General features: G+C 37.8%; 1 protein-coding gene across 1 annotated transcript in view; it reads left to right on the forward strand.

Annotated features, from left to right (window-relative positions):
• Nucleotides 1–13,439, forward strand: part of LOC128019574 (dual 3',5'-cyclic-AMP and -GMP phosphodiesterase 11A) — a 79,930-nt gene that overhangs the window by 16,782 nt on the left and 49,709 nt on the right. Inside the window, exons 3-5 of the mRNA XM_052605641.1 lie at nt 9,589–9,678; nt 13,102–13,242; nt 13,340–13,404. Coding sequence (XP_052461601.1) covers nt 9,589–9,678; nt 13,102–13,242; nt 13,340–13,404 — 296 coding nt within the window. The remainder of the gene's footprint in view (nt 1–9,588; nt 9,679–13,101; nt 13,243–13,339; nt 13,405–13,439) is intronic.

Consider the following 13,439-nt stretch of genomic DNA (forward strand, 5'->3'; position numbering starts at 1 on the left):
GCGGAGGGCCGAGCAGCAGTGCGTCTGGGAACCGGAATTTTTTTTTTTCCTCTCTCGTCTCTGTCGCTCCTCCTTCCATCTCCTTTTCTCTCGCCTCGTCTGTCCTACCCCCTAGGTTCCCGCAGGTCCCCGTGAGCGGTTCCCCCCCGGAGGTAGGGGAGGGGTTGGGGAGTAGAGCGCAGTCTTGAGGGTGCCCCCCGGCCTGCGAGGGGCGATGGGGGTATTTGACGAGTGGGGCGGGGCCGAGAGACGTGGGAGCGAGGAGTGAGGCCAGGTGTAGTGATTGGAGATGAGCTACACCTGCGCCCCACCGCCGGTCTCGAGTCCCATGTAGGAGATGGAAGGATATAAAACTGGAGTGACGACCGTGAAGGACGAGAGAGGACCATGCCTGGGCAATATTTTATGTTTGCTTTTTATTTTGTGTTTTGTGTTTATTTTTGTCATTAAATTTTCATTTTGATTGTGCGCCGGTTCCCGACTCCTCCTTCTGGATGAATATGGAGATTTTATTATTACAGTCTCCAAGCCATTGATGACCAATAGAGGCGATTACCACTGGTGGCCTTAAAGGGGGGGTGAAATGCTATTTCATGCATACTGAGTTTTTTACACTGTTAAAGAGTTGGATTCCCATGCTAAACATGGACAAAGTTTCAAAAATTAAGTTGTACGTTTGAAGGAGTATTTCTGTTCCAAAAATACTCCTTCCGGTTTGTCACAAGTTTCGGAAAGTTTTTTTCGAGTATGGCTCTGTGTGACGTTAGATGGAGCGGAATTTCCTTATATGGGTGCTAAGGGCACGTCTGCCTTAAGAGCGTGCGCTCCCGTATAGCAGAGCAGAGAGAGGCTGTGCACAGACAATCACTGATCACAGCGAGAGCGTCGCGAAATGTCACAAAAGCAGTGTGTTTTTGGTTGCCAGGGCAAGACAACCCTGCACAGATTACCAAAAGAGAAACAGCATTAAGGGACCAGTGGATGGAGTTTATTTTTACAGAGCATCAACGGAGTTGTGCAAGTGTTTGTGTTTGTTCCCTGCATTTCGAAGATGCTTGTTTTACAAACAAGGCCCAGGTTGACGCTGAATTTGCACATTGTTTATTTCTTAAGGATAATGCAATCCCAACGAAAAAGGGTCACGATCGTGTGTTGGAACTGCAGGCGGTGAGTAAAACTGCTTCAAATATCTCTGTGTTGTTAACTTAGCTATCAGCGCGTAAGCACATCAAGTAAACAACATGCGATGTTGTTATCAGACTGCACTTTCCACATGTACAGCTTAAAAAAAATAAAAAAAGACGACAAAGTGGAACTTAGTCATTTTCCAAAACCGCTAAGCAAATATATACAGTTTCAGTACATACCACATAGAGAAGCCTTTGCTGATGCTGCTCTTGTTAAATTTCAGCCTCTGGATCTGTGTCACAGCTTCCAGACTCGCTCAACACAAAAGCCTACTGGCGCTCGTGATTCTTTAGCTCCGCCCACACGTCACGCCTCTAGGCACTCGTGTTTTTCCGGGAAAAATCGGTACAGACTATCTTTCTCTTATGAATATAATAAAACTAAAGACTTTTTGGAGTTATGAAGGATGCAGTACTACTCTATAGGTACTCAAGATTAACAGGATATTGAGTGAAAACGAGCATTTCACCCCCCCTTTAAGTGAAGATACAAAGTTAATGGATGTTGATGAATTCTGGCACCATATCTCTACTTTGGAGGATTTTAACGGAGTAATCGTGTGTTTTTTCCAAAGTCAACCTCATCAAAACAAAGCCACAAAATCGGCTCATTACAGACACTCTATATGGGCTTGTGCACACCACAGAGTGTGTTAATAATGCGTGAGAGTGCCCTGCTTTTAAGCCAATGAGCTGTTGCGGTCCATGACAGCATCAGATCTGTAAAGCAAAAGGATCCCCCTCAACATCTGGTAACACACAGGCTTCTGATGAAAGTGAGCCTCAGAGGTGAAGTTTGGACCTTCCCAGTAAGGTATGCCTAGTTATTTATCTATTGTGGTAATTTGCAGGTCATGTCAAAAAGTTATTGGTCTAGATAAATAGCTGTATTCTGTACGTTTGACTCATGACTCATGACCTAACCCTAACCCTAATTTTCAGCCAAATAGGATAATTTTAAGCTTCTAGTAGTATACCTGGACATTTCCAATCTGGCAACACTGGACTTCATTGTCATAGTGCATTGTTGTAAGTTGTGTCTTGCTTCCAATTTGACTAGTAGACTGCCATTCTGACACCACAAGCTTCATCCTTTCTAAACTTGTCTAAATATTTTTCACCTGTATGTTGCAATTATTGACCATATATTGTCATCCATTGTAACATGTTTACATCTGCCAGTGTCTGTATACAATGTGTGCATACGTACTGTATGACCCTGTCTGTGAAAGTCTCAAAATCTAATTATGAGATAACAAGCATCAAAGTTTGATTTCATCAATTAATTTCACTATGATTTCTATCTTTGACATGGCCTTAGTATTAAAGATATAAAGGTTATATCTTCACAGAATGTTATATATCTTTATGAAGGATGATTTCATGTAAAAAACAGATTATTTTTCAAAATATTATTATTCAGATCATTTTCAAAATATTACTGTGCAACCCCTCAGAAATGCAGGCTTCTGAACGGAGCGCTGATAACAACTTGGGTTGTTCTTGTCCTCTTTAGTCCAGATGACATGGTGTTACATTTTTCCAAAAAGAACTTCAAATTTGGTTCGTCTGACCACAGAACAGTTTTACACTTTGCCACAGTCCATTTTAAATGAGCCTTGGGCCAAAGAAAACGCCTGCGCTTCTGGATCATGTTTAGATATGGGTTCTTTTTTGACCTATAGGGCCCTTTTTTAACGATCTAAATGCAAAGTGTAAAGCACACGGCGCAGGTGCACTCAGGGTGTGTCTAAATCCACTTTCACTATTTTAATGACGGAAAAACGGTCTGTGCGCTGGGGCACATTTTTGGAATGGGTTGTCCCTATTCTCTTAATAAGTAATGGGCGTAACGTTCAATAACCCAATCAGAGTGTCATCTCCCATTCCCTTTAAGAGCGAGATGCGTCGTGCTATGGCGGATCGCTATTTTCATGGCGGAATTTGTTGGCAGAAAAGCTGAATGCTTCTCAAGCGAAGAAACTGATCTGATCATGCGCGAAGTTAAAGCGCGTGAGCAGATCATCTACGGGACAAGCAGGAATCCACCAAAGCTTCCTGAGGTGAAGAAGGCGTGGGATGAAGTAGAATTTAATTCATCATTATAAGTAGTAATAGGCTGAATTGCAAATAGGTAGACTAATTCTAATACACGCAATATCTATCTATCAATACATTTTTATATTTATGTAGCCTACTATACTTTTACACTGTAATCCTTTTGTTTTTAATATTTTGAATATTTGTGTGATGCGCATCCCTGTTTGTAATAAGCAAAGTCAATGCACACTGTGGACATTCCCAGAGGCGCATTTTCTGCCAACGGGCTCTTTAAATAACAAAATAAATATTGCGTCATTGACTTTAGACCAGGTTTGAGTTGGTCTATGGCACAGTCTATTTTCAGCTCCTTAAAATAGCAATGCGCCTGAATACACCTCTTCTTTAGACTAGCACGCCCATGGACACACAGATGGACGCAAATGCATTTGCTAATTAAACGACATAGCGCTGGATGGGAAAATGCGGGTGGCGCCGGACAGAAACTAGCAAACACACTTGCGCTGTTCCTTGCGTTGCATTGCGTAGGGTGTATGATAGGGCCCATAGAGTTTTTTTCCTGAGCCCATGTTGTGATTTCATTACAGTAGCATTCCTGTATGTGATGCAGTGCAGTCTGAAGGCCTGAGGATCATTGGCATCAAGTATGGTTTTACAGCCTTTACCCTTACGCACAGAGATTGTTCAAGATTCACTGAATCTTTGGATGATATTATGCACTGTAGATGATGATAACTTCAAACTCTTTGCAATTTTTCTCTGAGAAACTCCTTTCTGATATTGCTCCACTATTTTTTGCCGCTGCATTGGGGGAATTGGTGATCCTTTGCCCAGCTTGACTTCTGAGAGACACTGCCAATCTGAGAGGTTTTTTTTATGCCCTATCATATTGCCAATTGACTGAAGTTGCAAATTGGTCCTCCAGCTGCTCTTTAAATGTACATTTTAACTTTTCCAGCCTCTTATTGCTACCTGTCCCAACTTTTTTGGAATGTGTAGCTCTCATGAAATCCAAAATGAGCCAATAGTTGTCCTGGTCTCTGCTGTCTTTCAGGGCTTTCAGGTCCTTTCTAGGTGCTGATCCACCATCTGGTCTGGATAAGTACTGTATCCGGGTGCAGTGACTATCTGCAGACTGCAGTGACTATCTGATCTGGATACTGACTGTATCTGGTGGCTACGGCAAAGTCCTTTCAGGCAAGTCGTGCCACTCGGCCGCCATCTTTGCAATGCCTCCGGGCAGCTATTTCAGAATAACAAATCCAGCTCCTATCTAAATGAATGGGCAGAGAGTCAGAACTGCATTTTCACTGGTTACCGGGGCATGTATAGAAACAGCAGTGAAATATGATAAAAATCGCTGACTTTGCCCCAAAATAAGGTTTAAAACGCCTTTTCCCCCACAGGTTACACCTTTACTACGCATGCGCAAGGGTTCCTCAACTGTGCGCATACATCAGTGGAACCAGATGATAGGCTTAAATGTTTCCCGGCTTGACTGTTAAAAGCAGATGATTGGCTTTCCAGCGGGAGGGGCGGGACATGTGCATACAACTGCCATCTTTGCCGTTACGGGTTTTCCTTATATAGTTGTATTGAGGATTGAGGAAGTGGCATGTCTCTTATAAACTGTCTCTGGCTACGGTGACCTTGGAATAAGAAAACAGACTAATATTAGCGTAGATGCCATTTTTCTAACAATGTAGCAAGTACATTGGGTGTTATGGGAAGTGTTCCGGTACCGGTTTACCTAATTAATGCAGCTTAAAAATCCTTTAAAGAATTTGGATATCAGAAGCGTATTAGTGTGTTATGTGTAAGCCAGGTTAAAGTGATGGGTCTAGAAACTTGGCTTTCTAAGGAAAGGTTGCTATCAAATAGCACTCCTAGGTTCCTAACTGATGACAAAGAATTGCCAGAGCAGCCGTCAAGTCTTAGACAATGTTCTAGGTTATTACATGCAGAGTTTTTAGGTCCTATAATTAACACCAGAATTTGGCAGTAAGAAATTACTCGTCATCCAGTTTTTTATATCGACTATGCATTCTGCTATTTTTCAAATTTGTATGTTTTGCCGGGCCGTGAAGAAATATATAGCAGAGCATCATCTGCATAGCAGTGACAGCCATGTCAGGATGGCTGAGGGTTCTAAGGCACCAGACTCAAGGGCCAGATCTCGTGAGACAAATAAGCAACCAGGCCTGTGAAAACAAGCCCAAAACAAGCAACTTTTTCTATGGAATCCCCCTAGGTTCTGGGAAGAGAAAGATAAATAAACTGTGTGCACTGTTTTACAATTCGTGGGGACGGATTTTAAATTGTGGGTACAAATTGTCAATTTACATCCATGTGGACAGATTGGTAAACTACGCAGTTTTACAAAACTGCATAGACGGTTCAGTTTATTTGTTTTTCTCCCCCCTGAGCTTCAGGACAATGACCACAAGAGGGAGTTAAACCACCTTTTAACATTATTTAACATTAGAAAACTGATAAATATCATCCTGAATTCACAAAATCTTTTTTATTATTGCATAATAAAAACTCTCCTACAGTCCAGTCAGTCACCATCAGTCGCAAATTGCGCGCATTTATTTAAAGTTTATGTCACTCACTGACTATGTTTTCCAAATCAGAAAACAAAAAATCAGATTGCCCTGCTCTGCCTCTGATTGGCTAGTACTCATTGCCATCTGGGTCAGAGCCAATTAGAAACAGGATGTGGGTGGTAAAAAAAAACTCTGCTGTCTCCCGTGTGTATGGGGAAAAGGGAGGGACAGAGAGAACAGACTAGAACTCCTAGGTTTAAATAACATATAGAAAAGATCTGCTTGATAACTTATGGACCTGGAAACAAGCCCAAATAAGCAACTACACTTTAGAAGCAAGTCCAAAAAACGTGACCTGCGACTAGCAATATTTATAAGCGAATTTACAGAAAAACAAGACCAAAGTCGTCAGTCTTCATTTACAAACGCGTCATTAAAATGAACTGTAACTCAGTAAATACTCAACGAAGAGACATAAGAGATATATCTATAGAAAGCTTGACAAAGAAAGTCTACTTTTAAACTAAACAAGTGCTGCTGAAAACAAATATTCTGTGTTAAAGTAATCCATATGAAAACAATGCAATGTCCGTTTTTCACGTCTCCCTTCGTTATCTTCTAATGTGACCAGAATCGCCGTTCCAACAGTCGTTCCATCACATCTGCAGCGGAGACCTGAACCAGGAAGTTGGTCACCAGATAACACGGTCATCAGTTAAACCATAACACCGGCACGAGAAAAGGTGAAAACTGGGGAGTGCAAGCTCCGCAAGTACACAAATAGAAAGAGCAAAGTGTGGGAGACATTTGCCGAAAATAATGAAAGATGGTGACCAAAGTGCTGGCTTTGTCATGTGTCCTTCTTGCGATGCTATTTACATATTTGATAGCCCTACGTCTATGGCCTAATGACGCTACAATGAGCATTTACTACTTTTAAAAAATGCAGGTCAGGAAGCGGGTCGGGTACAATATTTTCTTATTTTTACAATATTACAATATTGTAATATTATAAAATAAGAGTACAATATTTTCTTTTCTTGCGGTCTGAGTGGTGGGTGGGTTAGTTGAAAACGTCGGTCAGGTGCAGGTTGTTTATACATTGATCCACGCATCACTGCTAACCACGTTTTTTCTCAAAAACAATCATGTACATACATGCTGCTCACATATTATTATAGCCCAGTTTGTGCCGATTACAGTGAGATTAGACTTTATCCATTTAGATATTTATAAGAATCTGAAAAAAGCACAAATGTCAGGGCATGACAAAACTTCTCCAGATTCCAAAAATACCCTTAGACCTCAGAGTGTTAATGAACAGTGCTCTCTTCCACTTTCAATATCCATGGCTGAAGTGCCCTTGAGCAAGGTGCTGGATATATAGCTGCCCACTACTCTGGGTGTGTTCACTTCTCACTGCTGTGTGTGTGCACTTGGATGGGTTAAATGCAGAGCACCAATTCAGAGTATTGGTTACCATACTTGGCAAATGTCATGACTTTCACTTTCAAAGCTAAAACCCTTTTTTCCTGATGATATCTCATGGTAACATGTGAAGTGTAATGGCCTTAGTACCAAGCCCTGAGGTACTCCATACTGCACTTATGATCAATATGATACCGCTTCCTTCACTGCTACGTATTGATGGTGGTCATATAAGTACAATTTAAACCATGCTAATGCACTTACATTAATGCCAGCAAAGTTTTGTTATCTATGAAAAAAAATGTTGTGGTCGATAGTGTTGAATGCAGCGCTAAGATCCAATAGCACTTATAGAGAGATACAACCACGATCAGATGATAAGAGCAGGTCATTTTCAACTCTAAATAGAGCAGTCTCAGTACTATGATATGGTCTAAATCCTGACTGGAAATCCTCACAGATACCATTTTCTCTAAGAAGGAATATAATTGTGGACAGAAAGTCTTGGACAGAAAAGGGAGATTCAAGATCGGTTTGCAATTAACTAGTTCTTTGGGGTCAAGTTGTGGTTTTTTTGATGAGAGGCTCAATAACAGACAGTTTGAAGGTTTTGGGGACATATCCTAATGGCAATGAGGAATTAATAATAGTCAGAAGAAGATCTATGACTTCTGGAAGCACCTCTTTTAGGAGCTTAGATGGTATAGGGTCTAACATACATGTTGTTGGTTTAGATGATTTAACAAGTTTATACAATTCTTCCTCTGCTATGGTAGAGAATGAGTGGAACTGTTCCTCAGGCACTGGCTGCATGGTTACAATTTTATCTCTAATAGTATCGATCTTAGGAGTAAAGTAGTTCGTAAAGTCATTACTGCTGTGCTGTTGGGTAATGTCAACACTTGTTGATGCTTTATTTTTTGTTAATTTTGCCGCTGTATTGAATAATTACCTTGGGTTATGTTTGTTTTCTTCTAAAAGAGATTAAAATTAATCAGATCTAGCAGTTTTTAATGCTTTTTCTGTAGGATAGGTTACTTTCCCACCAAGCAATACAAAATGCCTCTAGTTTTGTTTTTAAAGACAGTTAACAATGTCCTTAGTTTTACCATCAGTTCAAGCCCGATAGAGGAACAGAGTAGCACGACAGACACAATTATGAAGCTCGTATGTCTTTGGAATACACAAACAATGGACGGTTAAGTCCACTGACTCCACTTTGTGACCGTCTATCTCTCTCTCTCACACACACACACGATGCACAAAAATCCACATTTGAACAGTCAATAGCAAATATTAGCAAATATAGCTTGGCCTCCCTAAAAATATATATCTTTGGATCTGAGAATTTAGTCTTTGCAACTTTACAGATCTTCATTATGTACCAAAATCTTATAACACTCCAAAGAGAAAGAGAAAAATTTAAATCACATCATATGACCCCTTTAATATTTGCTCCTGCATACAATGCAAACTGCTAACATGACACTTTAAAATTGATTATGGTTGCTCATTTGTTAATTCAATTAGCCAGACTGTGCAATACACACAGTGATATGGATAAGAAGAGCTTTCACTTATCTTAGATGTTGATTTTGGTGTTCTGAAGCAACTGCTATGGCAAGCATTAGTCATAAATTTGTATGTTGAGTTTCATGGAGTTTCATGCCAGAACTCTGTATATATTTTGTTCCAAATAATAGTGCACTGAAAAAAAATTATATGTTTAGACCAACCTAATTTGTTGCAGCTGAGTTTGATTAAATATTAAACATATGTATTTTCCCAAATATAAAAACAATCATAAAGAATGGAAAGATTAAGTACCATAGTTAATATATTTTCTAAAGACATAAGCCAAAATGTTACTTAAAATATAAATTAGCAATAATATGAAAGTAGAATTTCACTTAAGATGAAACTATCATATATTTTTTAGACATTATTTCGTTTGGTTTACTTACTGCAAATACAGACAATTAATGAAATACTTCAATATTTATTGTGATGCGTTTTGAGCAAAGTATGCATTCTATTTTCTGCTATGTACTAATAAATAAAATAAAACCCACAATAATCTCTGCAGTCATAAAATATTCTGCACAAGCTGGTGTCTTGTGAAAATAATATTTAAACAGAGGTTTAAATAGGAAACCATTATTATTATTGTTATTATTATTATTATTATTATTATTACAAAGACCAGTATAAAACTGCAGCTGAAATAAATGACAGTAATTTCACTTTGTTCAGTATGTTTGTAGAATTGTTTTAATTTGTAGACTTTTCTCTGGAAATTATGATATTATTATTTGTTTTATCTGAATAATGCTGATTAATCAACGGGTCTTGTGTCTGTGCAGGTGTTGCAGATGTATCTGCCATTCTGTGGTATTGCCATCTCAAATGCCCAGCTGTTTGCTGCCTCCAGGAAAGAGTACGACAGGAGCAGGGTAAGAACACACTTACTTCAGCACTTCATTAAAACCATATTATATCTCTGCACCCCTCCTACTGTAACAAGACAGTGCTGTGTGTGTGTGTGCGCGCATGCTGTAAATGTCATGTGGGTGTTTATTACGTAGTATGTGTGTATCTGTCTATTGATCTTTTGCTTCCTACATACTCTGTTCCTGCATTGAGAGGTTTTGAATCGAGAAGAGGTGTGTGTGGCTGGGGAAGCATAAATCTGAGTCGTGGCATCCTTACAGCGTCATCAACACATTTTAAATATCGATCACAAAGGAACATAATGTAAGAAAACAAGAACAAAGACGAGAGAGAACGAGAAAGAAATATAGGGACCTCAAGTGATCAGTCAGCATGCATGCTGTTTGCACTATTTTAGAGTAAGTCCTAATGGTTCTTTAACATGGGTGAACTTGAAAAACTACCGTTGGTAGCCATTACCATAACTTCTGTGAGTCTCCCATCATAGATACAGACAGTGGAGGGAATTTACTAAGAATGAATAGTGCCTGCTTATAGCATTGGTCATTTGCACACACTTGATGTTTTAGCAGCCAGTTCACTAAAGGAATTATGCAAATCATGCATACTATAACAGCGCAAAGACATTCCAAAAAATTATGGCTGAATTCGTCTTACACGTCCCGATTCTGATTGCTAGCTTTTTGTAGTGTGTTTCAGATTACAATAATTTTGAATATTTTATAATATAATATTTTTCACCCGAATTTGCTCTTCAACAGTGCAAATCTGGATAAACCCTCATTAAAAAGATCACTTTACTTATTATATACTTTCAAAAACAGCATTTACTATGGAAATAATACATTTAAAATGATATACTTAAGTGTGAACTGTTTTCAGACACTTAATTGCTGTTTAATTCCAACTGAATTCTAATGAATTATAGATACAATTCTATTAATCGTAATTAGCTGTACTTTAAAGTGTTTTTTTGACCTACTTAAGTACAACTTAAAGTATATTTCTATATGTTATTTCATACTACTTTTGTCTCTGAAATTTTCACACTTTATGTGTTTACTTTTGTGTTTGTTTTCATATCCAATCCCTCGTATTCATTGACCTAGTTTCTGTCTCCCCTTAATTTGTGTCATCATGTTCAGGTGTTTCACACCATGACAGAAATATAGTTAAAGTACTACTAAAAATATACTTTAATGCTATTTATATTTAAACTTTTTTAATGTATTTAAATATATTTGCAATTACATATTTTTAATGTTGAAATTTAGTACATTAAAAAATATATAAATGTTAAATGCAATATTGAATAATATAACATTTGTAATTGCTTATTTGTAATGATAAAGCTACAATTATATGGAATTACATTTGGTTCAATAATAATGAATGAAACTTTATAAAACTGAACGTAACTTTTCCATAAACGATCAAAAATATGCCATTACAAAAGAAGAAAAACACAATGAAAATTAACTCAGTCGTACAAATTTAACAGGCTCTTCAAATATGCTTCAATGTTTGTTAAAGTTTTTCAAAGATTTGTTTTCTCTAATATGGAAGATGATGTCGCTCCGTGTCTGCTGAGAACTCATCTTTGCAGACTGAGATGATCGAAGGTCAAATATTTTTTACATATTTAGTAATACAAGGCATAAAGAATAAAATAGAACTAAAGTGAAGAGGGCCAAAATCTAAACAAAATTACACAAGGAGATCAAAGGCAGAGCAAATTCTAACAGTCCTTATAGCTTTCTTATTAGTAGATACTGAGAACACATTCAGATAGTTTTCCATTTTTAAGAAAAACAGAGAAGACAGGTTTACAGTTGGAGAATTTGCATTTGTGAATGTGAAATTTGTTTAGGAAAAAATTTAAATTAATAACAAAACCGTTATTTTCGTTTGTGGGGTCATAATACCCAAATATAATGTTTTTCATATGTACTGAGAAGGGTGGCAAAATCTTACACTTGACAGACAAATCGATATCATCCCAAAGTTTCTGAGTGTAGTGACATGACCGAAATAAGTGTACAGTTTCTTCAGAACTCGAACAAAAAGAGCATGTAAGATCAAAGATTTAAATCTTTGTATAAACTTCTTTACAGGCTAGAACCTGTATATGAGCTTAAAAGAAATGTCTTTCACTTTGTCTGTGAAAAAAAAAAAATTGCGATAGAGACCAGGTTTAATCACCGCGAGAGCTTTCCAATATGCGTGCCACTGACGTCTGTACTTCCCGGTTAGGGAGCACCTGTCCATCAAAAGCTCACTATCCAATCAGAGTAGATCACTGTTGAGCCCACCCTTTGTGTCAAAACACCAAACGAAAAACAGCTAAAGCATAAGCGAAATCTGTGGCAATGCATCCAGAATCCACGATTAGCGAAAACTAATCTTTGAAAAACATTAACAAGGAATGAAGCATATTTGAAGAGCCTGTTAAATTTGTGCGACTGAGTTCATTTTTTTTTCATTTTCATTGTGTTTTCTTCTTTTGTAATGGCATATTTTTGATCGTTTTTGAAAAAAGTTACGTTCCGTTTTATAAAGTTTCGTTCATTATTATTGAACCAAATGTAATTCCATACAATTTAGTAGAATTAAAACACTAAATAATTTTTTTTACTTGAAATGAACTATCAAGTAACACACCACAGTTCAAATTCTTCAGCAGAGAAGATGCTTTAGTATGTTAGTCAACACATCAAAATAAGTTTACTTTAAAGCATGTCAAAATATTATTAAAGGATATTATATTAAGTAGTTTTTTAAAGTAAAATGTTTAATTTGACATTATTACAATGTGCACTTTTTAAAAATATTTTAAGTGTGAAACAGCTATGAAAGTGACCTCTATTTAAGGACACTTAAGTGGCCTTTTATTTCATTAATATTATATTATCTTTAAATTTATTTTTTATGTACTTCAAGATTTGAAGAACACTGCAAGTACAAATTCAGTACAATAAAATTTACTGCCTTTTCAAGCCATTTATATGGCTATTCTCCATCATTTGATCATAATTTTATTTATTACTGCTGCCACAATCAATGGAATAATACCCCCAAATCCCTTTTAAGCTAAATTCTTTCTCCATTAATTGGAACTGCATGTATGAAACACTAGTACATTCAAGAAAGAAAATTAAAATGGGTCTGAAATGTTATTAGGCTATGTACATGATGACAGATTTTATGATTTCTCCCTTTGAACATACAGTTGAACTGAAAGGCATAACTGGCCATAAAATATGACACGTAATACCAATTTCTGCTTAGGGCCCTTGCAGAAACACACCGGATGCCATGATGCATTAATGCATTAATTATATTTCTACATCTATGTATTTGCATGTATTTCATATACTTGTGTCAGGTATGTTTGGGCTTTTCTCAGTGTGTGTCCGTGTGGATAGGCTCTTCTGGAGGTTGTGAATGATTTGTTTGAAGAGCAGACCGATTTGGAGAAGATTGTGAGGAAGATCATGCATCGAGCTCAGACCCTGTTAAAGTGTGAACGCTGCTCTGTCCAGCTTCTGGAGGACATAGAATCTCCGGTACGCTCTGATCCTTCCTCTTTCTCCCCATCCCCTGCCTCCCCATTCCCTTCCTCCCCATTTTTTCTAATACTTCTTGCTTTAATGTCTACCGCAGGTGGTGAAATTCACCAAGTCCTTTGAGCTTCTGTCACCCAAGTGCAGCGCAGACATGGAGAACAGGTGTGACTAACAGCAGGTTAAACACATACACACAC

The sequence above is a fragment of the Carassius gibelio genome, chromosome A9 (genome assembly GCF_023724105.1).
Source record: "Carassius gibelio isolate Cgi1373 ecotype wild population from Czech Republic chromosome A9, carGib1.2-hapl.c, whole genome shotgun sequence".
Taxonomy (NCBI): Eukaryota; Metazoa; Chordata; class Actinopteri; order Cypriniformes; family Cyprinidae; genus Carassius; species Carassius gibelio.